The following is a 27256-nucleotide window of genomic DNA, read 5'->3' as shown; positions in this document are numbered from 1 at the left end:
GACCCGGCTGAGGGGTCCTGTTCTCTGCACCTACAAGCTCTGTGTTAGACCGTGTTCCTGTCGTCTAATAAACCTTCTGTGTTCCTGGCTGGCTGAGAGTCAGGGAGAATTGCAGGCGGGGGTGGGGGTGCAGGGCCCTGGGCCCCCCGCTCCGTGACACTAGCCCACCAGAACTAACTACCTCCTGCGAAAGTACTGCGAAGGCACTTGCCAAAAAAGAGCAAGAGGAAGTCCCCGCCCCCGTCACCGAGAAGGAACTGAGGGGTGGCGGTCGGCAGGGCTCGATATTAGGTGCCATGGGAGCATGACTCCAGGGGGCCCCCAGGCCGACCCCACAGATGCTGCGAGGGGAGAAATCTTCCGGCTACGGTGCACATGCGCGCGCACCTGAGTGGAGTGGACACGAACGAGCATTCGAAGAACTGCGGTTATATTAGTTTCTTTCTGGGAGGGAGTTTTGGTGCAGGAGGGGCAGGGGGTTGGGGTGCAGGAGGGGGTGCAGGGTGCAGGCTCCGACCAGGAGGCGCTCACCACAGGTGGCTCCCGGCCAGCGGCGCAGCGGGGCTCAGGCAGGCTGCCTGCATGCCATGGCCCCACGCCGCTCCCGGAAGCGGCCGGCTTCTGGCACATCTCTGTGCTCGGCTGTGGGGAGGGGGACAGAGTGTCTCCTGGCACTGCCCGTGCCCGCAAGCACCACCCCCGCAGTGGAACCGGCCAGTGGGAGCTGCAGGGAGGGTGCTGGGGGCAGGGGCCATAGAGACATGCCAGCAGCTGGATGCTTCTGGCAACGGTGTGGGGCCCTGGCATGCAGGCAGCCTGCCTGAGTCCTGCGGCACTGGGCTCCCCTTAGCCTGGGACCCTGGGCTGCAGCCCCTAAAGCCCCTGCGTTAATCTGGACCTGGATCCAGGAGCCCACCTGGTACCGGAAGCAGGGCGAGAGCAAGTAGTTGACCATCTCCTGGTGGAACACGGGCGTGAGGCTGCCCGAGATGGGGGGCACGATCCAGATCCAGTCGGCTGGGCACCCCCCGCGCATCTGCAGCTCATTCTCCATGTGCTTGACGAAGGACTCCGTGGCCGCGTGGTGATCCACGATTGTCACCTTGGCAACCTGGGGGGGTGGAAGGAAAGGAACAGATGGCAGAACCAGCCTCCTACCCCCGCAGGGCACCAACTCATGCCCCTGCCCCCTCGAGACAGGCCCCACCCCAGGGCAGGGAACCAGGGCGTCCCCCTGCAGGCAGGGAACCAAGTCAGTCCCCGGAGCCAGCGCCCATGTGAGTTCTCTGAGCTGCATGTGGGTCTGGGGCAGTCTGCGAACTCCCTTGGGAATGAGCAGCCCCCACCCTGCCCCGCCCCGGGGAACTGGGACCCCAAAGGCTGCTGGCAAAGCAGGGTGGTTGACGTGGCATCGCCTGGGACAGCCCCAGCGCATCCCCTGGCCAAGGGCTTATTTGCGCTGAGCTGGCCTAGGCGCAGTGTGGCCCAGCCGGAGAGGAGAGAGCTGCATCCTAGCACGCAGGGCCTGCAACAGGACGCCCAGAGCCGGACCCGAGGGTTCCCCACAGCCGGGCTGGGCTCGGGGCTGGCCAGGACGGACCCTGCTTCACCCTTCATTGCCCCGGCCTGCCCTAAGGGCCCCCTAGGCCGGGCGCCAGCTAATGAGTGAACCCGGCTGTGCCCGCACTGGGAGGGTCCCTCCAGGGGCTGGGTGAGGGGCCCTGATCCCTGCACAGCGGCCGAGTCTCCCTCAGGGGCTGTCTCCGGGGGACTCGCTGCCTGGAGCTCACGGGGGCCGAGGGCCAGTCTAGGGGGCGGTGAGGCCGCGTGGCTCACCCTGGAGGCAGAGCGAGACCCCCAGGGGGCTGGCACAGAGAAGGGGCCTCCCAGAGACCGTTCCAAAGCTGGGGGGCAGCCCCGACCCTGTGGGTCTGTGACAGCTGGCGAGTGCTTGCCGTGTGTGATCCGCTTCCCAGCTGCCAGGCAAGCGCGGAGCCTGCCCCAGCTCTCGGAGGCCATGGGGCAGGGTGGGTCTGAGGGCAGGGGACTCTGGCGGCCCAGGACTGAGCCGGGGGCCGGGCAGGGGGACCCAGCTCACAGAGGGAGGGTGAGACACTCACTCAGCCCCCTCTACGTCTCGGTGCCGCGAGAGGGGCAGACTGAGCCCCCCCGGGAGGTGGGGGGGTTACAGCGAGCACCCAGCAGTGGATGCGGGACCCGAGACAGGGCCAGGGCCGTAGGGGATCGAAACCCCCCCATAGCTCTGCCCCCCACCCCGTGCTCCCCACACCCGGTCGCTCTTCCCGGCCCCTACCTGGAAGCTGTGCAGCACGGCGACGTTGATCTCCACCGCGGCCTTGTCCTTCCACAGGGACGAGGTCTTCCGGGTGTCCAGCCCCATGTGCAGGGCCACCTCCTGCCCCACAGGGACCGTCACTCCCAGCCCCGGCCCTGCCCCATGCCACCTCCTGCCCCACAGGGACCGTCACCCCCTGGCCCTGCCCCCGCGCCGCCTCCTGCCCCACAGGGACCGTCACTCCCAGCCCCGGCCCTGCCCCATGCCACCTCCTGCCCCACAGGGACCGTCACCCCCTGGCCCTGCCCCCGCACCGCCTCCTGCCCCACAGGGACCGTCACTCCCAGCCCCTGCCCCCACGCGACCTCCTGCCCCACAGTCCATGGAGGGAAATCCGTACCTGCAGCAGGTTGCGGCGGTGGGGGGTGGGGGAGCTGGGGGGAGAGCTGGGGGGGGGCGGTCCGTACCGGCAGCAGGTTTTAGCGGTTGGGGGTGGGGGAGCTGGGGGGGAGCTGCGGGGGCGGTCCGTACCAGCAGCAGGTTGTAGCGGTGGGGGGTGGGGGAGCTGGGGGGGGGAGCTGGGGGGCGGGGGGGGTGAGGGGGGCGGTCCGTACCCGCAGCAGGTTGCGGTGGTGGGGGGTGGGGGAGCTGGGGGGCGGGGGGGGCGGTCCGTACCGGCAGCAGGTTTTAGCGGTTGGGGGTGGGGGAGCTGGGGGGGAGCTGGGGGGTGGGGGGGGCGGGGGGGCGGTCCGTACCGGCAGCAGGTTTTAGCGGTGGGGGGTGGGGGAGCTGGGGGGGGAGCTGGGGGGTGGGGGGGGCAGTGGGGGGCGGTCCGTACCCGCAGCAGGTTGCGGTGGTGGGGGAGCTGGTGGGCGGGGGGGGCGGTCCATACCCGCAGCAGGTTGCGGTGGTGGAGGGTGGGGGAGCTGGGGGGGGAGCTGGGGGGCGGGGGGGGCAGTGGGGGGCGGTCCGTACCCGCAGCAGGTTGCAGTGGTGGGGGAGCTGGTGGGCGGGGGGGGCGGTCCATACCCGCAGCAGGTTGCGGTGGTGGAGGGTGGGGGAGCTGGGGGGCGGGGGGGGGCGGTCCGTACCGGCAGCAGGTTGTAGTGGTGGGTGGTGGGGGAGCTGGGGGGGAGCTGGGGGGCGGGGGGGTGGAAGCTGGGGGGCGGGGGGGCAGTGGGGGGCAGTCCGTACCGGCAGCAGGTTGTAGCGGTTGCTGTCACAGAAGTTGCGCATGCCGATCTCGCTGCCCACGTACCAGCCGTTGAAGGGGGCGGCCGGGAACTGCAGGCCCCCGATCTCCAGCAGCAGGTTGGCCACGGCGGGCAGCGCATGCCACCGCAGGCCCAGCTCCCCGAACCACGACAGCCTGCGCCCAACACCACACTCAGGGCACGGGCGGGACGGAGCGAAGGGACGCGCCCCAACCACACGGCCCCTCCGACAGCACCGCCAGGAACGGAACCCAGGCGTCCTGGTGCCCAGCCCCCTGCTCTGACCACCAGACCGGGCTCCCTCCCCTCCAGGCTGCTGGTTCCCCGGGAGCCTCCTTCTGCCCCCAGCCCTGCTGGGACCTGATGTTCTGGGAGAGAACGGTCACCCCCATCCCCGGGACCCCAGCCCGAGCGCTGCCCCCTGGCACCGCCCCACGCCCCGCGCTGCCCCTTGGCACCGCCCCAGGCCCCGCGCTGCCCCCCCGCACCCTACTGTAAGGGGACTGTTGCCCCCTTACTGACACTCAGTGGGGAGGTTTTGGTTGCTAGCTCCCAGTACCAAAAGGAAGGGGAAGGGTCTATGGGAAACCAGGACCCTGAGACTGACAGTCCCCAGGGACAATGGGGAGAGGCCAATGCTCCAAGTCAGCCTGTTTAACAGGGGGGCCAGGCTAATCAGGGAGTCAGGGGGCCGGGGGGTCCCATCCTCCGTGTGAGCTGGATTTGCCTGGGTCGGACAGAGTGGGGCCGAGCTAAGGGGAGAGCAGGGGCCCGAGCTGAGCTGGGCCAGATCCAGAGAGAGCAGCCCCTGTGCTGGGAGCGGAGCTGCAGCAACCAGAGCCAGGGCGGCCAGTGAAGCAGCCCAGGGAGCAGGTCAGGGCTAGGAGCCGAGTCACAGAGGCAGCCGGCAGATCAGACCTGTCCAGGGAGCGGAGCTGCAGCAACCAGAGCCAGGGGGCCAGCGAAGCAGCCCAGGGAGCTGGAGGCAGCAGCAGCCGTGCAGAGAGCGAGTGGTGGGGCTGGGGCTGGAGCTGTCCGGAGCTGGGTGCGGTGAGCAGCTGGGGAGAGCGAGGGGGACCCTGGGCAGCGGGCCCCGCACAGGGAGACGCCTCAGGCAAGGGGCTCTGCAGGCCAGGCTTGGATCGTAACCCCGACAGGGCGGGGGCGACACTGGGCAGAAGGGTCCTGCCACTTAGAGCCTGAGAGCGTGTGGCCACCACCAGAGCGAGTGTCTGACCCGCAGCCTCCCTGCAGCACGGCCAGGGCCGGAGAAGGGGCCTGGGACTCACAAGGAGCAGACTGTGAACAGCCCTGACGTTCCAGAGACACTGTTTGTGATGTTCCCTGCCACAGAGCGGGGTGATGTGTTCCCTTTCACCTTTCCCATTTTCCCTTATTCTTTTTAAAATTAATTGTTGATTAAGTAACTTGCATTTGCTTTAACTTGTATGTAATGGTCAGTGGGTCAGAGAAGTGCCCAGTGCAGAGAGAGTACCCCAGAGTGGGGACACCCTAGCCCCTGTCCTAGGTGACCGCAGCAGGGTTGGGGGTTGAGCCCCCCAGGACTCCTGGGCCCAGCCTTGTCGGGGTTACGAGGACTCTGCCAGACGGGAGAGTGGAAGGGGAGCCCTCCAGGGCAGGGAGGCCACTAGGTAAAGGAAGCAGAAGCGAGGTCTCAGATCCTTTCGCTAGCCCACTTCACCGGGGTCGTGCAGAAGCCAGGAAAGTTCCCCACAAGAGCGGGACTATCCCCCACTTACACTACCAGGCGAGTTGCCCAAGGGATCAGCAGGAACTGGCGCCTGCCCGGCGGGACAGGGCGCGTCCCAGCCCTGCCTGCTCTGCCCCCGGTACTCACGTGGGGTGCTGGATGGGCACCTCCAGGACCAGCTCGGGCGGCAGGAGGAAGAGCTCCGGGGCCTCGTCTGGTGCCTGCAGCAGCAGGGGCAGGACATCAAAGCGGCCGTGCCCAGGGGTCCAGCCGTGCTGGATACAGAGCTGCCAGGGGAGAGTCTGTGAGAGCGGGGCGGAGAGCGGGGCCGGGGCTGGGCCGCGGGGCGGAGAGCGGGGCCGGGGCTGGGCCGCGGGGCAGAGAGCGGGGCCAGGGCCGGGCCGCGGGGCGGAGAGCGGGGCCGGGCTGTGGGGCGGAGAGCGGGGCCGGGGCCGGGTCATGGGGCGGAGAGAGGGTATGGGGCCGGGCTGTGGGTCGGAGAGCGGGGCCAGGGCCGGGCCGCGGGGCAGAGAGCGGGGCCAGGGCCGGGCCGCGGGGCGGAGAGCGGGGCCGGGCTGTGGGTCGGAGAGCGGGGCCGGGGCCGGGTCATGGGGCGGAGAGAGGGTATGGGGCCGGGCTGTGGGTCGGAGAGCGGGGCCGGGGCAAGAGCGGGGCCGGGATGGGTTGTCCTGGTGCCGCTGCTGAGTTGCAACCGTGTCGTGTCTGAGGGCAGCCCCCCCTGCTTAGCCTCCAGCGCCCAGCGCCCAACCCCCAGCGCCCAGCCCCCAGCGCCCAGCGCCCAACCCCCAGCGCCCAGCACCCAGCCCCCAGCGCCCAGCACCCAACCCTCAGCACCCACCGTTCAGCTCCCACCGCCGACCCCCAGAGCTCAGCCCCACCACCCAGCCCTTAACCACCAGCACCCAGCGCCCAACCCCCAGCACCCACCGTTCAGCTCCCACCGCCGACCCCCAGAGCTCAGCCCCACCACCCAGCCCTTAACCACCAGCGTCCACTGCCAGCACCCAGCACCCACCGTTCAGCTCCCACTGCCGACCCCCAGAGCTCAGCCCCACCACCCAGCCCTTAACCACCAGCGTCCACTGCCAGCACCCAGCACCCACTGCCAGCACCCAGCGCCCAGCGCCCAGCCCCCAGCCCCCCAGCGCCCAGCTAGGTGCTGGCTGGGCCCGGGCGCTGCCATGCTGGCAGCAGCTGCAGCCCAGAGGGGCGATGGCCGTTCTGTGGCAGGACAGGGGCTGCCTGTGTCGGGATCGGGGCCCCACAGGTGCGGGGGAGCCGAGGGACCCCCAGGGGAAGGACCATAGAGATGAGGCGTCGACCCTGCCCTTTGCACCCAGAGCTGGGGGCAGAGCCCCAGGGCCAGGCACAGGGGCTGGCTGCAGCGGGCACCGGGCTCGCCAGCGCAGCCCCATGGCAGGGGCCCTGCCCAGCCCAGCTGGGGGTGCACTAGTCTCCAGGCCTGGGCAGCAGCACTGCAGGGGGCTGGCCTGGGGGGCCCCTGAGAGCATGAGCCCAGCCCCTCCCTGCTCTCAGACCCCCCACTCAACCCTCTGCTCTCAGCACCCAATCAACCGTTCCAACCCCCCAACCCCCCCCAGCCCTCCCACTCAACCCTCTCCCTCAGCCCCCCAATCAACCCTTCCAATGCCCCAACCCCCCTGCTCTCAGCTGCCCCCACTCAACCCCTCCGCTCTCAGCTCCTCCCACTCAGCCCCCTGCACTCAGCCCCCCAATCAACCTCCCAACCCCCCTGCTCTCAGCCCCTTCCACTCAGCCCCCTGCACTCAGCCCCCCAATCAACCTCTCAACCCCTCTGCTCTCAGCCCCTTCCACTCAGCCCCCTGCACTCAGCCCCCCAATCAACCTCCCAACCCCCCTGCTCTCAGCCCCCCAATCAACCCTTCCAACCCCCCTGCTCTCAGCCCCTTCCACTCAGCCCCCTGCACTCAGCCCCCCAATCAACCTCCCAACCCCCCTGCTCTCAGCCCCTTCCACTCAGCCCCCTGCACTCAGCCCCCCAATCAACCTCCCAACCCCCCTGCTCTCAGCCCCCCAATCAACCCTTCCAACCCCCCAACCCCCCCACTCTCAGCCCCCCCAGTCAACCCTCTGCTCTCAGCCCCCCAATCAACCTCCCAACCCCCCTGCTCTCAGCCCCCCCACTCAACCCCCTGCGCTCAGCCCCCCAGCTCTCAGACCCCAGCAGGAAGCTCAGAGCCCCCGGGGCCCACATGGGGGACCCAGACCAGCAGCCTAGTGAGTGTCCAGCAGGGGCTGCTTGCCCAGCAGGGGGCGCTGCCCCCCCAGTCTGTTCTGGCCCCAATGCCTCAGCGTGAAGCTGGGGGGGGGGGCCCTGTGCTGCCGAGAGTAGGGTGGGGGGGCTCATCAGGGGATGCTGCAGTGCAGGGGGCTGGGCAGGGAATGGAGGCAGGACATGGGGTGCTGTGCTGCAGGGGGGCAGGGCAGGGGGAGCTGAGGGGCAGGGTGGGGGGCAGGGCAGGGGGTGCTGTGCTGCAGGGGGGCAGGGCAGGGGGAGCTGAGGGGCAGGGTGGGGGGCAGGGCAGGGGGTGCTGAGGGGCAGGGTGGGGGGCAGGGGAGAGGGGCGCTGAGGAGCAGGGCAAGGTGGTGCTGAGGGGCAGGGTGGGCGGCAGGGCGGGGGGCTCTCCCCAGTCCCGGCTGCCCCACCTCGGTGATGTCGACGTTGGCCGGGTCCCCCAGCACGGAGCCGTCCGGCTGCCGGTACCCGGCGTAGCGGATCAGCTGGCTGTTCCAGATGCGGAAGTCGCCCCGGCCCGGCGCGCGCTGCGGGAAGATGGTGATGGCCGACCTGTGAGAGAGGCGTGGGTCAGAGCCACCGGGGGGGTGGGCCCGGCTGGGCAGGTGGCCCTGGTGGGGGTGGGCCTGGAGAGGCAGGTGACACTGCAGGGTCCGGGCCTGGGTGGGGGGTGGCGCCGTGGGGGGCCGGCCCGGGGCGGCAGGGGATCCGTGGGGGGGTGGGTCCGGGGGGGCGGTGGTGCGATGGGGGGGTGGTGCCGTGGGGGGCCGGCCCGGGGCGGCAGGGGATCCGTGGGGGGTGGGTCCGGGGGGGCGGTGGTGCGATGGGGGGTGGCGCCGTGGGGGGCCGGCCCGGGGCGGCAGGGGATCCGTGGGGGGGTGGGTCCGGGGGGGCGGTGGTGCGATGGGGGGTGGCGCCGTGGGGGGCCGGCCCGGGGCGGCAGGGGATCCGGGGGGGGTGGGTCCGGGGGGGCGGTGGTGCGATGGGGGGTGGCGCCGTGGGGGGCCGGCCCGGGGCGGCAGGGGATCCGTGGGGGCGGTGGTGCGATGGGGGGGTGGCGCCGTGGGGGGCCGGCCTGGGGCGGCAGGGGATCCGTGGGGGGTGGGTCCGGGGGGGCGGTGGTGCGATGGGGGGGTGGCGCCGTGGGGGGCCGGCCCGGGGCGGCAGGGGATCCGTGGGGGGTGGGTCCGGGGGGGCGGTGGTGCGATGGGGGGTGGCGCCGTGGGGGGCCGGCCCGGGGCGGCAGGGGATCCGTGGGGGCGGTGGTGCGATGGGGGGGTGGCGCCGTGGGGGGCCGGCCCGGGGCGGCAGGGGATCTGTGGGGGGGTGGGTCCAGGGGGGCGGTGGTGCGATGGGGGGGTGGTGCCGTGGGGGGCCGGCCCGGGGCGGCAGGGGATCCGTGGGGGGTGGGTCCGGGGGGGCGGTGGTGCGATGGGGGGTGGCGCCGTGGGGGGCCGGCCCGGGGCGGCAGGGGATCCGTGGGGGGTGGGTCCGGGGGGGCGGTGGTGCGATGGGGGGGTGGCGTCGTGGGGGGCCGGCCCGGGGCGGCGGGTGGGCCCCGGGTGGGGCGGGCGTCTCACCGGAGGTTGCCTCGGTTGGTGGCGTACTGGAGATGGGTGCATAGGAAGCCGAACATCTCCTGGACGCTGGTGCAGTCGCGGGCGTCGAACACCTTCAGGGAGCAGCGGTTAGCGGCAGAGCAGCAGCCCCCAGGCCCTGTGCGCGGCAGCCCCCCGCTCTGAGCCCTCGGCCCCGCTGTCCTGAGCAGCCCTCACCACCCGGGGCGTGGAAGCACCAGCTCTGCCCCGATCCTGGGAGTGGGAGCCCCAGGGGCCCTGCCGGGGCGGGAGGGGGGCCCTGCCTGGGGGCGAATGGGGAGCCCTGGGGGCCCTGTCCTGGCACTGCCCTGTGCTAACCCAGCTGGTAGCAGTGGTGCCCCCCACCTGCAGCTTGTTCCACTGGATGCGACCCAGGCAGCGGGCGGCATTGCGCCAGGCCTGCTTGGCCCCAAAGATCAGCTCCGGCTCCAGCAGCTGGTAGGTGCCCGTGGCCTCGATCTCCTGTTCCACCTCCTGCAGCCGCTGCACGTGGACCCTGGAGTCAGCCCTGTGGGAAGAGAACAGGCAATGTGGGGTGATCCGTCCTGTCGCCCACGCCCAGCTCCTGGAAGGCAGAGGGTGAGGGACACCCGGAGCGTGGGGTTGTGTCCCTGCCCGTCCTGGCTAATGGCCATTGAGGGACCTACCCTCCAGGAACTGGTCTAGTTCTTTTTTTGAACTCAGTTATAGTCTTGGCCTTCACAACATCCCCTGGCAGTGAGTTCCACTGGTTGTACGTTGGGCAGAGGGGCTGGAACTAGGGGGTTGGCGGGGCTGCCGCACCCCCTGGCTTGAAGTGGTTTCCATGATCTCCAGGGTTACAGTTTGGTTCCATGGCTCTCGGCACACACACTGTCCCAGCAGCCCTGGCATTGGGTGACAAAGTGCTTCCTTGGATTTCGTTTAAACCTGCCACCTGTTAATTTCGTCCCGTGGCCCCTAGATTTTGTGTCACGGGAGGGGTAAATAACACGGCTGCGTCACTCAGTCGTGCCCCTCCCTCGTCTCTTGGCCAAGCTGAACAACCCTAGTCTCTCGTCATGTGGAAGCTGTTCCATCCCCCGGTCCCCTTCCCGGCCCTCTCTGACCCTCTTCCAGCTCCACTCGATGCTCGAGGCTGGGCGTCCAGAGCTGGACCCAGTATTCAAGGTGTGAGCGCACCAGAGAACTGCAGGTCATCTCGTCCCGTGGCCTGCACTGGGGCAGGACTATGTATTATCCAGACCAGGGGTCTCAACCTCCTTGTGGCCCACAATGTGTTACCAGGGCACAGGTAGAGAGCCACGGCGCCCCCGCAACCCCTGTGCCCAGCACCCACCCCGCCCAGAGTGGGGCCAAGAGTGGACCCCGGTGAAGGGCTGGGCAGCAGGGCAGACCCGGACCCTGCTGCGCGGGGCAGGGCAGCCCAGAAACCCCGACCCCACCGCGTGGGGCAGAGCAGTCCCGGCGGCTATGGACCCCGCCGCGTGGAGGAGGGCAGCCCCGCAACTGACTGTAATAGGAGGATTTTATGTTTGTATTTTATGTAATTTAAAATAAAAAATAATAATGTAGCATGTATTAAACGTATTGCTGTATGATTTAACCATTTCCTGCCAGCCACCCTTTTTAAATACCAGCAAGCAATGGCCTAAGGGGCCATTGGGAGAAACGCATCAGCCAGAATCTGTGTCTGAGCTGATTTCAAGGGAGTGACAGACCTTTTAGGGTCACTGAGGTCACTCAGTCAGGGTGATCTGCAAACAGACCGGGGCAGACAAACCCCGAATGCTGGTGGATATTCCAATACTTAGATTTACCCAGCCAGCCCAAAACAGCTTCTACAGCACCTCCCTGGTTACTGAGACGTCCAAACAACACAGTTCCCTGAAAGTATCCAGCCTCAGGCCTCCATTCAGACACACCTGTCAAACATAGGATGATAAACTCTGAAAATCTTATTTCATCATATAAAAGAAAAGGTTCTCCTGATCCCAAAGGACCAAGCCCCAGACCCAGGTCAAATGATAACTCAGATCTTACCCCAAATACACGCTTACAGTCCATTCTTATTAACTAAACTAAAATGTATTAAAAAATAAGAGAGAGTGTGTTGGTTAAAAGATCAATATACAGACAGACTTGAGTTCAATTCTTGAGGTCAGATACGTAGCAGAGATGAGTTTGTAGTGGCCAAAAGTCCTTTTAGAAATAGTCCAGAGGTTATAGTCCAATGTCCATAGTCAGGGTGACTCCAGTCAGCGACCGGGGATCTCAATCCTTATGGCTCAAAGTTTCCTCCTTTTGAAACCCAAAGCAGACCTGAGATGAAGAAGGATCGTGTCCCAAGGTCTTTATACATTTCCAGCAGCCTTTTGGCCTGAGTAAACAATCGGCTTCACTTTCCTTCTCCCAAACATCCTGGCAATTAGCACAGGGTAATTTATCCATTAAGCAGTTCAGATACTGGTTACCGCAACCTTCAGAGAGACATATAGACAATAATACGATTTCACTCCAGTGTCTTCCTAAATGTTAATATTTCTTTTTTGATCTTTGAATTAAAGCCATAGTGATAGACAAGACTTGTTTGCTGACCTCACAAGACCTGAACAAACATCTCCCCTTCTACCTCTAACAATGCCGGCTGCATTTCACAGCTCTGTTCATTGCCATCTTTTCCTTAGAAGTCTTTAAAGTTCGGTCCTGGGTCAGGTCAGTCTGGGAGTTCATTAACTCTTTCTGGCCCTGTCACCTTTCAATGAGATATTATATTACACTCATAACATCACACCCCCAATGGAAAATTGATGCAGGAGGAGATGACACAAACATCACTGACTGCATCCCAAGAGCTCCCCATTCTGGGTTCTGTCTCATTACAGCTTGTACTGGGTTAGAAGCCGTATTAGTGTATAACAGAAATGGTTTATCAAAGTCCTGTTCAATAACATGATTGAATCTCTTCACAAACTCAAGGTAAAACTTGGTTAGAACAATAGTGGATTGGATCTGCTCTTGCATCGTGGTTCTCATGTGATCTTGCCAAGAGCTAAAGAGCATAGCTACTTCAGCCATACAAGCTCTGGCAAATGTTTGAAACCCAATTAACATCAAGTCAATGTAGATAACACCCAAACATATCCATTATATGGACAACATACCCCCATATCTCAATGTCTGTTCTTTGACCGGTTAAACTTTTACCCCCAATCAGGGAGATTGCAGATTATGTATTCCTTACACCACCCGTTCCTAAACCGAATTTCGCACCCCTTGATAATCTGTACCTTATTCCCTGATAACCAGAAACATCTATGCTTAAACTCTGTACCGTTTTCTTTTTACTTCAACATTATATTAATGTTGTCCATAGTATAGGAATCTTGGCATTTAGCCATGAAAGCAATAGGATTGTGTGCCTCAGTTTCCCTTTTCATACAGCACATCAAGTCTGGAATGTCTTTGCCCCTGTGAAAATTTCCAAGTCTGTTCATGGGCATTAACTGTGCAAGATCACTATTACCAGGCCTTTTAACATAAGGTGTGTTCTCATGTATCACTTTCAATATGTTCAAGGGATTTTCCAAAAGATTAGGCACACTGGACATTTTTATAGTTCTTGGTAATAGCAATACCCTAGTTACAAGAATTACCATGAGCAATAGCAACAAATCCATCACAAGAGTCCATCTACAATTATGTTTGTTATTCCACACCTTTGGCTCAATTCCATTGGCGTTTGGACATTTTATGGTTACCCTCTGGCTTCCCTTTGCAGAATTAAGGTCTCTCTTTCCTTCCTGTCCTGAAGGATCAAACTCTGATTTCTGTCGCTTAACCAAATTCACTGGCTGATTGGGCATGCTCTCTGTCCTAACAGAACAGGAGGACTTGTGGCACCTTAGAGACTAACCAATTTATTTGAGCATAAGCTTTCATGAGCTACAGCTCACTTCATCGGTGCCACAAGTACTCCTTTTCTTTCTGCGAATACAGACTAACACGGCTGTTACTCTGAAACCTCTCTGTGCTAACAGTTATTAGCAAGTCCTTCTTCTCCCTGCCAGCCAAGTAATTTGCATTATCAGAGACAGCAGCCAGTTCCCCAGTTTTCAGATCCTTAACTGCTACCGATTCCAAGGTTGGACTCTGCCTTAAAGAGAAACCATCCATTTTCACTGACAAGCCAGACTCAAAGTTCTGTTGTCCTTCCCTTGCCAACGGAATCAGATGTTAAGTTCACTGAGAGACTACCAGTCATATCCAAAGTGTCCGGAGAGGATAGTAAACCTGCCCTCCCCTGCATTCTCCAGAGATCAGCTGCCCAACTGTTCTGCTCTGCAGACTCCGCTCCCCATCCTTCCCTCTGAACCTGAGACACAGTGTGATGTTATGAGTGTAATATATCTCATTGACAGGTGACAGGGCCAGAAAGAGTTAATGAACTCCCAGACTGACCTGACCCATGGCCGAACTTTAAAGATGGGTTAGGAAGAGATGGAAATGAATAGAGCTGTGAAATGCAGCCAGCATGGCTAGAGGTAGAAGGGGAGATGTTTGTTCAGGTCTTGTGAGGTCAGCAAACAAGTCTTGTCTATCGCTATAGCTTTGATTCAAAGATCAAAAAAGGAGTATTAACATTTAGGAAGACACTGGAGTGAAATCGTATTATTGTCTATATGTCTCTCTGAAGGTTGCGGTAACCGGTATCTGAACTGCTTAATGGATAAATGACCCTGTGCTAATTGCCAGGATGTTTGGGAGAAGGAAAGTGAAGCCGATTGTTTTCTGAGGCCAAAAGGCTGCTGGAAATGTATAAAAACCCTGGGACACGATCCTTCTTCATCTCAGATCTGCTTTGGGTTTCAAGAGGGGGAAATCTTAAGCCATAAGGATTGAGATCCCCGGTCACTGACCGGAGTCACCCTGAACATGGACATTGGACTATAACCTCTGTACTATAATGGGGTAGGGATAGCTTGGTGGTTTGAGCATTGGCCTGCTAAACCCAGGGTTGTGAGTTCAATCCTTGAGGGGACCATTTAGGGATCTGGGGCAAAAATTGGGGATTGGTCCCGCTTTGAGTGGGTATTGGACTAGATGACCTCCTGAGGTCCCTTCCAACCCTGATATTCTATGACTATTTCTAAAAGGACTTTTGGCCACTACAAACTCATCTCTGCTACGTATCTGACCTCAAGAATTGAACTCAAGTCTGTCTGTATATTGATCTTTTAACCAACACACTCTCTCTTATTTTTTAATACATTTTAGTTTAGTTAATAAGAATTGACTGTAAGTGCGTATTTGGGGTAAGATTTGAGTTATCATTTGACCTGGGTCTGGGGCTTGGTCCTTTGGGGTCAGGAGAACCTTTTCTGTTATATGATGAAATAGGATTTTCAGAGTTTATCATCCTATGTTTGACAGGTGTGTCTGGATGGAGGCCTGAGGCTGGATACTTTAAGGGAACTGCGTTGTTTGGACGTCTGAGTAACCAGGGAGGTGCTTAGAAGCTGTTTTGGGCTGGCTGGGTAAGTATTGGAATATCCACCAGCATTCGGGGTTTGTCTGCCCTGGTCTGTTTGCAGATCACCCTGACTGAGTGACCTCAGTGGGCTCCCACGGGCAGCACCGTCACAGGTCACCACTTTGCTGTAGGTTTTTAGCATTTTAAAATAAGTAAAAAAAATGCAATAACTGGTTTTGTTCTGCATTGCAATGTGATGTTCCTGTGCAAATGTCCTGTGTGAATCAATCCTGGTTTGTGTGTGAATGAGGAATGTGTGAGTTACAAAATAAATATAAAGGCTATCACCGAACCAAACACAAACAGATGCAAGGGCGCCAGAAAATTACAGCACACCCCAATTAAAATGTCAAAAAAGGGAAAATTCACCACTCTAAAAATAAAACAAGCACCTATCAATGGGGACAAGATAACTGTGATCAAAACCAGTCTGGGGTAACTCCCTAAAAACCAATAAAAAAACTAAATAAAAAAACAATGTAAGAAAAGAAGCACTTGTCAAACAACAATTAATTACAGCATGATGGTGCAAAACTCATTGGTCCCAAGGAAGGAAAATCACTATATAAGCAGGGGGCCTGGCCATGAAACTTTGGGTTTGTCCTGCCACGACTTCCCCGGAGCATCGTGTCGCGACCGATGGAACCCGGCTCTTCCCTGCCCGTGATCAACCTAGCTGGCCACTAGATTGATCCGAACTCTGAACTGGTAACTATAACATTGACTGGCGGGACAGTGTGTGTGTGTGTGTCGTGTGATTGAATGCGTATGCTAATTGTTGTATCTTCAATAAATGCGGCAAGTTGCCTTTTCCCCTGAAAAAGATCCTGTGCGCTTTCTTATAAGCATACCATTTTTGGTGGAGAATTGCGAAAGGGGGAAGACATGCACTGTGTTGTTGAACATACTGCTAAAAGGTATACCGTCCGTATAGAGCGATCAATGATTCGGGCCCTAAGGGGGAGGATTAGAGTCCTCGCTCCTACCCATCTGTCAGGAAAAATTGCATGGGTGAATACACCCTGGGTCGTAGCAGGATCGAGCCCAGAAGGTAGGGGGCTCAGCGTTCCCCACTCCTGCTCTGTCAGGCAGAGTTTTTTGTGGGAACAGACTTTTCGTGTTGTGTAAGTCCCAGCGCAAGGGTGGGCACGGAAAAATTATAAAGGTAAACAAAATTCATAAAAAGATACGTTCAGGCGAAAACAGTCCCCTAAAAACAAAGCTCAAAAAGAGCAGGAAAAATCACCATTCCTCCAGGAAACGACTCCTTTGAAGACAATTTTGCACAAGTTTGGGCAAAGCCCATGGACTGAACCAGCATTAGCCGATGGCCAAACTACAGCTGATTTGGAAGATAGATCGGCAAAATATCTGTTGGTCGACAGGCCATCGACCCCGCTAAAAAGAGTCTCCGCTGCAATTTAGCTACTGTGGCCACCCGACGGCCCCAGACCCCACCGCGCCGGCGGGGCAGCCCGGCAGCCCGGAACCCAGCCACGCCGGCCCTGCGGCCTGTAGCTCACAGCTGGGCCGCAGCTGTGTGCTCATTGGGCACGCACGGGCTGCGCGTTGAGACCCGCTGATCTAGACCATCTTTTCCAACCTGCTCTTCAAACCCTCCAGTGACAGAGACTCCACCACCTCCCTGGGCAATTTATTCCAGTGCCGAACCACCCTGACAGGTCGGAGGTTTTTCCTAATCTCCAACCTAAACCGGCCTGGCTGCAATTTAAGCCCGTTGCGTCTTGTCCTGTCCTCAGAGGTTCAGGAGAACAATTTACCTCCCTCCTCCTTGTTACAACCTTTTACATGCTTGAAAACTATTATCATGTCCCTCTCAGTCTTCACTGCTCCAGACCAAACAGACCCAATATTTTCAATCTTCCCGCACAGGTCATGCTTTTAAGACCTTTCATCCATTTTGTTGCTCTTCTCTGGACTTTCTCCAATTTGTCCACATCTTTCCTGAACTGTGGTGCCCAGAACTGCACAATACTCTAATTGAGGCCTAATCCGTGCAGGGTGGAGTGGAAGAATTACTTCTCATGTCTTGCTTATAACTGTGACAAAGTGGGGGTTTTCCCTTGTTATGTTGTATGTGAGTCTTACTGTTTTGCATGAATACTGTGGATGCCTCAGTTTCCCGGTGTATTGTACCAATGTCTAGGTTGTGGGGATAAGGGTGTGTGACTTTTGCTGAGAGCCTCAGGGCCAGGTGAGGAGGCTCTAGCTGCCTGCATGTAAGGGATGGCAGATGCCCTTCATAACCTGAGAACCAGGAGGGGAATGTGACCAGGTGACCCTGAAAGGAGTCACGCTACCTAGACTCCTGGCTGGCTCCAATCAGAGCAGTTCCAGAGCATCGGGCCTGTGATTCTGTGACAACAACACTCCTGCAAATACAGCCCAGAAGGATGTTTGGGTTTTTTGCAACAGCGTTTCACTGTTGACTCATATTTAGCTTGTGGTTCACTCTGACCCCCAGATCCCTTTCCGCAGGACTCCTTCCTAGGCAGTCATTTCCCATTGTGTACGTGTGCAACTGATTGTTCCTTCCTAAATGGAGTACTTTGCATTTGTCTTTATTGAATTTCATCCAATTTACTTCAGACCATTTCTCCAGTTTGTCAGGATCCTTTTGAATTTTAATCCTGTCCTCCAAAGCACTTGTGTGAGGAAGCAAGGGGGTTTCTTGTTGTTTTCAGTGGTTTGCATGCAGAGGGGGTGGGACTCAGTTTCCCTGGGTGTTACTGGTTTAACGAGGTGGTGGGAGAGGGAGTTCGTTGTTACAGGGGGCCAGCGAATGGCCTGGAGAATGGATACCTCAGCGACGGGTGACCGGGAAGCCCAGCTCGGGAGTCACAGCCGGTTCTGGATGGTGGGAGGACAATGGGCTGCGGAGAGAGGACCCCAGTGACCCGACCAGCCGGTTCCAGCCAGAGGGGCCAGAGGACGGCTGAGAGGAGAGGCGGAGAGGAGACTCAGGCAGCCTGTTGACCTGGGACAGAAGACAAAGGACGGAGGCGGGACTTGGGGGCAGATGAAATCAGATGCACAGCTCGGGGGCTCTGGGCTGGAGGGAGGGAGCAGGCAGAGCCCCCCTGGAAGCGGGACAGACCTAGATATCCTGTGCTGAGGGAGGCCAGCCTGAGGCCCAGTGAGTTTCCTATGCTGTTTTCAGACGCTCAATAAACCCTCCTGTTTTACGCTGGCTGAGAGTCGCTCCGGTCTAGAGATCGGGGAGGATTGCTCCCGCTGGGAGTGGAGGGCCCAGGGGTCCAGAGTGAGGGGACTCCCTGAGGGGGCCCATGGCAGAGACAGGCGTGCTAAGGCTCAGAGAGGTGCGGTTCCAGGAGGCAGACGGGCTTAACCCCGACAGAGAGTGGCCCCCCGAGAAGGGCTGTCGCACTGAAGGGGGTCCCCTCCAGGGACCGCATGGGGCTGAGAGAGCCCAAGTCCTGGGCATCCATGACAACTTGCACCCCCACCCAGCTGGTATCAGCCGTAATCTTTATAAGCGCACTCTCTGTGCCATTATCTAAATCAGTGACGACGATATTGACCAGCAGAATATGGACCCTGGACTTCAGGAAAGCAGACTTCGACTCCCTCAGGAAACTGATGGGTAGGATCCCCTGGGGGAATAACATGAGGGGGAAAGGAGTCCAGGAGAGCTGGCTGTATTTCAAAGAATCCCTATTGAGGTTACAGGGACAAACCATCCCGATGTGTCGAAAGAATAGTAAATATGGCAGGCGACCAGCTTGGCTTAACGGTGAAATCCTTGCGGATCTTAAACGTAAAAAAGAAGCTTACAAGATGTGGAAGATTGGACAAATGACAGGGGAAGAGTATAAAAATGTTGCTCGGGCATGTAGGAATGAAATCAGGAGGGCCAAATCGCACCTGGAGCTGCAGCTAGCAAGAAATGTTAAGAGTAACAAGAGGGGTTTCTTCAGGTATGTTGGCAACAAGAAGAAAGCCAAGGAAAGTGTGGGCCCCTTAGTGAATGAGGGAGGCAACTTAGTGACAGAGGATGTGGAAAAAGCTAATGTGCTCAATGCTTTTTTTGCCTCTGTCTTCATGAACAAGATCAGCTCCCAGACTGCTGCGCTGGGCAACACAGCATGGGGAGTAGATGGCCAGCCCTCTGTGGAGAAAGAAGTGGTTCGGGACTATTTAGAAAAGCTGGACGTGCACAAGTCCATGGGGCCGGACGAGTTGCACCCGAGAGTGCTGAAGGAATTGGCGGCTGTGATTGCAGAGCCATTGGCCATTATCTTTGAAAACTCATGGCGATCGGGGGAAGTGCCGGATGACTGGAAAAAGGCTAATGTAGTGCCAATCTTTAAAAGAGGGAAGAAGGAGGATCCTGGGAACTACAGGCCAGTCAGCCTCACCTCAGTCCCTGGAAAAATCATGGAGCAGGTCCTCAAGGAATCAATCCTGAAGCACTTACACGAGAGGAAAGGGATCAGGAACAGTCAGCATGGATTCACCAAGGGAAGGTCAAGCCTGACTAATCTAATCGCCTTCTATGATGAGATTACTGGTTCTGTGGATGAAGGGAAAGCAGTGGATGTATTGTTTCTTGACTTTAGCAAAGCTTTTGACACGGTCTCCCACAGTATTCTTGTCAGCAAGTTAAGGAAGTATGGGCTGGATGAATGCACTATAAGGTGGGTAGAAAGTTGGCTAGACTGTCGGGCTCAACGGGTAGTGATCAATGGCTCCATGTCTAGATGGCAGCCGGTGTCAAGTGGAGTGCCCCAAGGGTTGGTCCTGGGGCCAGTTTTGTTCAATATCTTCATAAATGATCTGGAGGATGGTGTGGATTGCACTCTCAGCAAATTTGCGGATGATACTAAACTAGGAGGAGTGGTAGATATGGTGGCAGGTAGGGATAGGATACAGAGGGACCTAGACAAATTGGAGGATTGGGCCAAAAGAAATCTGATGAGGTTCAACAAGGATAAGTGCAGGGTCCTGCATTTAGGACGGAAGAATCCCATGCACAGCTACAGACTAGGGACCGAATGGCTTGGCAGCAGTTCTGCGGAAAAGGACCTAGGGGTGACAGTGGACGAGAAGCTGGATATGAGTCAGCAGTGTGCCCTTGTTGCCAAGAAGGCCAATGGCATTTTGGGATGTATAAGTAGGGGCATTGCCAGCAGATCGAGGGACGTGATCGTTCCCCTCTATTCGACATTGGTGAGGCCTCATCTGTAGTACTGTGTCCAGTTTTGGGCCCCACACTACAAGAAGGATGTGGAAAAATTGGAGGGAGTCCAGCGAAGGGCAACAAAGATGATTAGGGGTCTGGAACACATGACTTATGAGGAGAGGCTGAGGGAACTGGGATTGTTTAGTCTGCAGAAGAGAAGAATGAGGGGGGATTTGATAGCTGCTTTCAACTACCTGAGAGGTGGTTCCAAAGAGGATGGATCTAGACTATTCTCAGTGGTAGAAGAGGACAGGACAAGGAGTAATGGTCTCAAGTTGCAGTGGGGGAGGTTTAGGTTTGATAGTAGGAAAAACTTTTTCACTGGGAGGGTGGTGAAACACTGGAATGCGTTACCTAGGGAGGTGGTAGAATCTCCTTCCTTAGAGGTTTTTAAGGTCAGGCTTGACAAAGCCCTGGCTGGGATGATTTAGTTGGGGATTGGTCCTGCTTTGAGCAGGGGGTTGGACTAGATGACCTCCTGAGGTCCCTTCCAACCCTGATATTCTAAGATTCTATGACCAGAACCGGAGCCAGAACCGATCCCTGCAGGACTGTGACGATGTGACTCAGCAGGGAGGGGGGAGTGTTGACCTGGGAATGTGCCCTGGGGATGGGAGACCTGAGAGCCTGTCACCTGAGCCAGGAGGGGGAGGGGGAGGTAACACCTCTGCCCAGGAATGTGGACCGAGACTGCAGCAGGGAACCTGCTGGGTGGGTTTAGTTTTCAGTTTGGGGCTGGGGAGAGGAACACAGGGAACCCCAAGGCTGGGGTCTAAGCTCCCTGCTCCCCCAGAAGGACGTGATTGAGGGGTCCTGGTTGTACCCACAAGCTCTGTTGTGGACTGTGTTCCTGTGGTCCAATAAACCTTCTGTTTTACTGGCTGGCTGAGAGTCTCAGTGGATCCCAGGAAGAGGGGTGCAGGGCCTGGACTCCCCCACACTCCGTGACAACTGGTGGCAGAGGTGGGATGTACTGCACCCCGTGAACGGTGCTTCCTGCAGTAAGTGACTGGGGAACAGTAAAACGAAGGGGAATTGACGGGGACCAGGCGTGCTGAAGATTCAGAGAGAGACGGTTTCGGGGGGCGGTTAACCCCTGGGAATGTGTGACCAGAGAGGACTTTTGCAGTAACAGGGTCCCCCGGGGGATTGCAGCGAGCGGTCCCAGGGGCAGAGGAGTCTGCAGCTCGACCCTGGCAAAGAGGTGGTGACCTCAAGAAGGACTGGCACACTAAGGGCCTTTCCTGGAAACCGTGGGAAGCTGCCCGGCCTGCGAGTGGCCAGCAGGGAGATGTACGCTAAACGCCTTAAGAGCGACCTGGTGGAGCTGTGCAGGCAGAGGGGGCTGCGCATCGGGAGGTCCACCAAGGAACAGCTGATTGCCCAGTTGGAGGAGAGGGATCGCTTGGATGGCCCGATCCCTGTCCCTGAGGGAAGCCGCCCGGCAGACGCAGCGTGGGCCCTGGGGCCTGACCGGGCTGGGAGGGGTCAGACTGCTGCCGAGGACATCCCGAGACCCTTCCTACCTATGTCTGGGGGAGGGGTTGGGGGAAGCCCAGCGAATACCGAGGGCACCCTGACCCCAGCAGCCAGCAGGGGATCCTCCCGGCAGAGCTCCCCATCCCTGGAGCTGAGGCGGCTGGAATGGGAGAGGGAGATGAAAATGAGGGAGCTGGAGGATCATGAAAAACAACGTCAACATGAGCAGGAGGAGAAGGAGAGGGAGCGTCAGGAGAAGGAGAGGGAACGTCAGGAGAAGGAGAAACAAAGACAGCACGAACTGGAGCTGGCCAGGCTGAGGAGCAGTGGGGCCCCGGCTGTGGTGAGTGAGGGGGGACCCAAGACTGCAAGGAGCTTTGATAAGTGCTTCCTGGCCCAGCGGAAGGAGGAGGAGGACATAGATAGCTTCCTGACGGCCTTTGAGAATGCCTGTGAGCTGCACAGGGTTGACCCTGCAGACAGGCTCTAGTTTCTCACCCCCTTACTGAACCCCCAAAGCCGTGGAGGTGTACAGCCGAATGACAGGGCCGGAGGCAGGGGACTATGAACTGTTCAAACAGGCCCTGCTCCGTGAGTTTGGGCTGACCGCTGAGATGTACCGGAGAAGGTTCCAGAGTCAGCGTAAAACGCCTGAGGTCACCTACCTACAACGGGTCAACCGGATGCAGGGATATGCCCGCAAGTGGACAGCTGGGGCCCGAGCTAAAGAGGACCTGCTTGACCTAATCGTACTGGAGCAACTGTATGAACAGTGCCCTTCCGACCTGAGGCTGTGGTTGGGGGACAAAAAGCTGGAGAACCCCCAGCACGCAGGGCAGCTGGCCGACGAGTTTGTGAACAGTCGGTCAGGGGGTAGCAGGGAGGAGTCCCAAAAGAACAGGCCCCCCCCGATGCAGAGAGAGAGTCACCAGGGGGCCTCCCAGCGGGGAAATAGGGAGAACCCCCTCCAAAGGGGAACGCCTGGCGTCGGGCCCCTCCGACCCGCTCGAGGGGACCAACGTGACCTGAGCTGCAATCACTGTGGCCAGAGAGGCCACGTACGGACCCAGTGCCCCAGGCTCAGGGACAGACTGAGCAGACCCAACCTACCCAGGGTTAACTGGGTAGGGACCCAGCTGGACGAGGGGCAGACAGCCCAGGAAAGGGGGCCTACCAGTTTACCACCTGCTCAGGAGGGAAGAGTACCCCAGGCCAGCTCCGCCAGAGGGCTGGAGGCTCTGGACTCAGGGTGCTCGGTTTACAGGGTGGGCGCGGGGCTGTCCCTCCGGAGAGAGTGCCTTGTTCCCCTGGAGGTGGATGGGAGGAAGGTCAATGGATACTGGGATACGGGCGCGGAGGTGACGCTGGCCCGGCCCGAGGTGGTGGTCCCAGATCGGGTGGTGCCCAACACCTACCTGACCCTGACAGGGGTGGGCGGGACCCCATTTAAGGTGCCCGTGGCAAGGGTACACCTGAAATGGGGGGTCAAGGAGGGCCCCAAGGATGTGGGGGTACACCACCATTTGCCCACTGAAGTTTTGATGGGGGGAGACCTAGAGGACTGGCCAAGCAAGCCCCAGACCGCCCTGGTTGTGACCCGTAGCCAGAGCCGGCGAGGGGCACTGCTCCCTGACCTCGGGGAGGGTACCGCACCGGAGGCGCAGGACTCTTCCCTGGTGGGGAGGGAGCGCCGAGGGGCACGGCTCAGAGAGGCTGAGGCCTCAGACCTGGCCACTGTGGGGGAACCGGGCCCCATCCCTTCCCCAGCCGCTGAGTTCCAGGCCGAGTTGAGGAAAGATCCCTCCTTGCGGAAGCTCAGGGACCTGGCCGACCTTGGTGTGGTACGGACCATGAGGAGAGGCTGCCAGGAGAGGCTCCTGTGGGAGAAGGGGTTCCTGTACCGAGAATGGGCTCCCACAAGGGAAGTAGAGTCCTGTGGGACCAGGAGGCAGCTGGTGGTCCCCCAGAAGTATCGCCGCAAGCTACTGTACCTGGCCCATGACATCCCCCTCTCAGGGCACCAGGGAATCCGGTGCACCCGGCAGAGGTTGCTACAGAACTTTTACTGGCCCGGGGTCTTTACCACGGTCCGGCAGTATTGCCGATCCTGTGACCCCTGTCAGAGGGTGGGGAAGGCCCGGGACAAGGGGAAAGCGGCTTTGAGACCTTTGCCCATCATAGAGGAGCCTTTCCAGAAGGTGGCCATGGACATCGTGGGGCCTCTCAGCAAGACGACCCGGTCGGGGAAGAAATACATTCTGGTGGTGGTAGATTTTGCCACCCGCTACCCCGAGGCAGTGCCCTTAGCTTCCATTGAAGCAGACACCGTGGCCGATGCGCTCCTGACCATTTTCAGCCGAGTGGAGTTCCCCAAGGAAGTCTTGACAGACCAAGGGTCCAACTTCATGTTGGCCCTGCTCCGGTGCTTGTGGGAGAAATGTGGGGTCCGGCACGTATGGGCCTCAGCTTATCACCCCCAGTCCAATGGGCTGGTGGAGAGGTTTAACGGGACGCTAAAGATGATGCTGAAAACCTTTATGAACCAGCACCCGCAGGATTGGGACAAGTACTTACCTCACCTGCTGTTCGCGTACAGGGAGGTGCCCCAGGAGTCTACCGGATTTTCGCCTTTCGAACTGTTATATGGCAGGAGGGTGAGGGGCCCGCTGGACCTGATGAGAGACGAATGGGAGGGGAAGGCCACTCCCGATGGAGAGTCAGTGGTGGAGTATGTCCTGATCTTCCGAGAGAGACTGGCTGAACTCATGGGCCTGGCCAGGGAGAATCTGGCCAGAGCCCAGAAGAAGCAGAAGTTCTGGTATGACCGCATGGCGCGGGCCCGCGCCTACGCCACCGGGGATCCGGTGATGGTTCTCATCCCCGTGACAAAGAACAAACTACAGGCCGCCTGGGAGGGCCCTTTCAAGGTCGTCAAGCAGCTCAATGAGGTAAACTATGTGGTGGAGCTGTCGAACCGGGCGCACCACCGCCGGGTGTACCATGTGAATATGATGAAGCCATATTATGCCAGGGGGAATGTGGTGTTGGCCATGTGTGGACAGTGGGAAGAGCAGGGAGATGACCCTTTAGTAGATCTATTCCCTGAGACCAGAGCTGGTTCCCCCCTGGAAACAATTCCCCTCTCGGATCAACTAACCCCTGCCCAGCAAGCTGAGGTCAGGGGCTGCTGCATCCGTCCCGACAGCTGTTTTCCAACCAGCCTGGACGCACTAATCTGACTCTCCACCGGGTGCAGACCGGGTCGCACCCACCGATAAGATGCTCCCCCTTCCGAGTCACAGGGAAAACTGCTCAGGACCTGGAAAGAGAGGTCCGGGACATGCTGGCTTTGGGGGTGATCCAGCCATCTGCCAGCCCTTGGGCCTCGCCGGTGGTGCTGGTCCCCAAAAAGGACGGGTCGGTCCGGTTCTGTGTGGACTATCGGAAGCTCAATGCCATCACTGTATCTGATGCCTACCCCATGCCCAGGCCGGACGAGCTCCTAGACAAGCTGGGAGGAGCTCGGTACCTTACCACCATGGACCTTACAAAGGGCTACTGGCAAGTGCCGCTGGATGCAGATGCCCGGCTGAAATCGGCCTTTATCACCCCTCTGGGGCTCTATGAGTTCCTGGCCCTGCCTTTCGGCCTCAAGGGAGCACCGGCCACCTTCCAGCGCCTGGTGGACCAGCTCCTGAGGGGGATGGAGAGTTTTGCTGTGGCGTATATTGATGACATCTGTGTCTTTAGCCAGACCTGGGAAGACCATGTGTCCCAGGTTAGACAAGTGCTGGACCGACTCCAGGGGGCTGGGCTGACTGTAAAAGCAGAGAAGTGCAAGGTGGGGATGGCGGAAGTATCTTACCTGGGCCATCGGGTGGGGAGCGGCCGCCTAAAGCCGGAACCAGCCAAGGTGGAGGTGATCAGAGACTGGCCCGCTCCCCACACCAAAAAGCAGGTCCAAGCCTTTATTGGGATGGCAGGATACTACCGAAGATTTGTGCCCCACTTTAGCGCCATCGCCACCCCCGTCACTGAGCTATGCAAGAAGGGGAAGCCAGACAAGGTGGTCTGGACCGAGCAGTGCCAGGAGGCTTTCCGGGCGCTGAAGGAGGCTCTGGTCAGTGGCCCAGTTCTGGCAAACCCAGACTTTGACAAGCCCTTTGTGGTGTTCACCGACGCCTCCGACACGGGACTGGGGGCAGTGTTAATGCAGGAGGATGAAAAGGGGGAGAGACACCCCATCGTGTACCTGAGGAAGAAGTTGCTACCCCGGGAGCAACACTACGTGGCCATCGAGAAGGAGTGCCTGGCCATGGTATGGGCCCTCAAGAAACTAGAGCCCTATCTCTTCGGGCGACACTTCACCGTGTACACCGACCACTCTCCCCTGACCTGGCTGCACCAGATGAAAGGAGCCAACGCCAAACTCCTGAGATGGAGCCTGCTCCTGCAGGATTACGACACGGACGTGGTCCACGTGAAGGGAAGGGCCAACCTGATAGCGGATGCGCTGTCCCGGAGAGGGGGCCCCGAACTTCCCCAGGTCACTGGTCACAGTGACCCCGCTCAGTTCAGTCTCGAAGGGGGGAGAGATGTGATGATGTGACGCAGCAGGGAGGGGGGAGTGTTGACCTGGGAATGTGCCCTGGGGATGGGAGACCTGAGAGCCTGTCACCTGAGCCAGGAGGGGGAGGTAACACCTCTGCCAGGACTGTGGACGGAGACTGCAGCAGGGAACCTGCTGGGAGGGTTTAGTTTCAGTTTGGTGCTGGGTGGAGGAACGCAGGGAACCCCAGGGCTGGGGTCTAAGCTCCCTGCTCCCCCAGAAGGACGTGATTGAGGGGTCCTGGTTGTACCCACAAGCTCTGTTTTGGACTGTGTTCCTGTTGTCCAATAAACCTTCCGTTTTACTGGCTGGCTGAGAGTCTCAGTGGATCCCAGGAAGAGGGGTGCAGGGCCTGGACTCCCCCACACTCCGTGACAAGGACCCTTCTTCCAATTCCAATTCCCAACCAGCTCCTCCCGGTTGTCACAATCCCCGGCAGAGCAGCGTCTCCTCGGGCACCTTCTCCACCCTGTGCAGCAGGAAGCTGGCTCCAGTGCACTCCAGGGGCTTGCTGGACAATCTGGCCCCGCTGTGTTATTTCCCCAGCCGGCGTCTGGGCAGCTGAATTCCGCCCCCGGCCCCCCGAGTCCTGGGCGTTGCAGGGGTTTGTTGGGTGTTTATGAAAAGCCTCCCCCGCGCTGGGCTTCCCTTGTGGCAGTCTGGCAGCCTTGGTGCCTGCGGGGGGCTGGCACTCACCGCTTGATGGATCTGTAGTACTGGTTGATGAAGTCCTGGGCCATGGGCAGCAGCTCCTCCTTGGGCGGGGGCCCCTCAGCTGCCTGGCAAACCAGCTGCTTGGGGAACATGAGGGAGCCCAGACACCGCTTCCCACTGCAGGGCAACTCCTGGAGCACAGACAGACAGACAGAGCTGAGGTGGGGGGGCTATTGCAGTCAGACCCAGCATGGACCCCAGCTCTGGTGCTGCAGCGCCCCCTCCCCCCGCCGGTGCCCCGACCTGCAGCCCCCTGCTAGCCCAGCCCAGGGATCCCCCCTCCACAGCCCTGCCAGTGCCCCTCAGTCCCGCCCCACAGCCCCCTGCTAGCCCAGCCCAGGGATCCCCCCTCCACAGCCCTGCCAGTGCCCCTCAGTCCCGCCCCACAGCCCCCTGCTAGCCCAGCCCAGGGATCCCCCCTCCACAGCCCTGCCAGTGCCCCTCAGTCCCGACCCACAGCCCCCTGCTAGCCCAGCCCAGGGATCCCCCCTCCACAGCCCTGCCAGTGCCCCTCAGTCCCGACCCACAGCCCCCTGCTAGCCCAGCCCAGAGATCCCCCCTCCACAGCCCTGCCAGTGCCCCTCAGTCCCGACCCACAGC

General features: G+C 59.6%; 1 protein-coding gene across 1 annotated transcript in view; it reads right to left on the bottom strand.

Annotated features, from left to right (window-relative positions):
* NOS3 (nitric oxide synthase 3) overlaps positions 1-26763 on the bottom strand; it is a 66903-nt gene extending 40140 nt beyond the window's left edge. The window contains exons 1-8 of the mRNA XM_077808786.1: positions 26639-26763; positions 9464-9626; positions 9101-9192; positions 7931-8072; positions 5369-5508; positions 3491-3665; positions 2315-2416; positions 917-1111 (exon numbers count right to left, since the gene is read on the bottom strand). Of these exons, the coding sequence (XP_077664912.1) occupies positions 917-1111; positions 2315-2416; positions 3491-3665; positions 5369-5508; positions 7931-8072; positions 9101-9192; positions 9464-9626; positions 26639-26748 (1119 nt within the window). The 5' untranslated portion in view covers positions 26749-26763. The remainder of the gene's footprint in view (positions 1-916; positions 1112-2314; positions 2417-3490; positions 3666-5368; positions 5509-7930; positions 8073-9100; positions 9193-9463; positions 9627-26638) is intronic.
* Between the last annotated feature and the right edge of the window lie 493 nt (positions 26764-27256).

The sequence above is a fragment of the Eretmochelys imbricata genome, chromosome 2 (assembly GCF_965152235.1).
Source record: "Eretmochelys imbricata isolate rEreImb1 chromosome 2, rEreImb1.hap1, whole genome shotgun sequence".
Lineage (NCBI taxonomy): Eukaryota > Metazoa > Chordata > Testudines > Cheloniidae > Eretmochelys > Eretmochelys imbricata.
The sequence above is the reverse complement of the archived record's forward strand: the minus strand, read 5'-3'. Positions and strand labels throughout refer to the sequence as shown.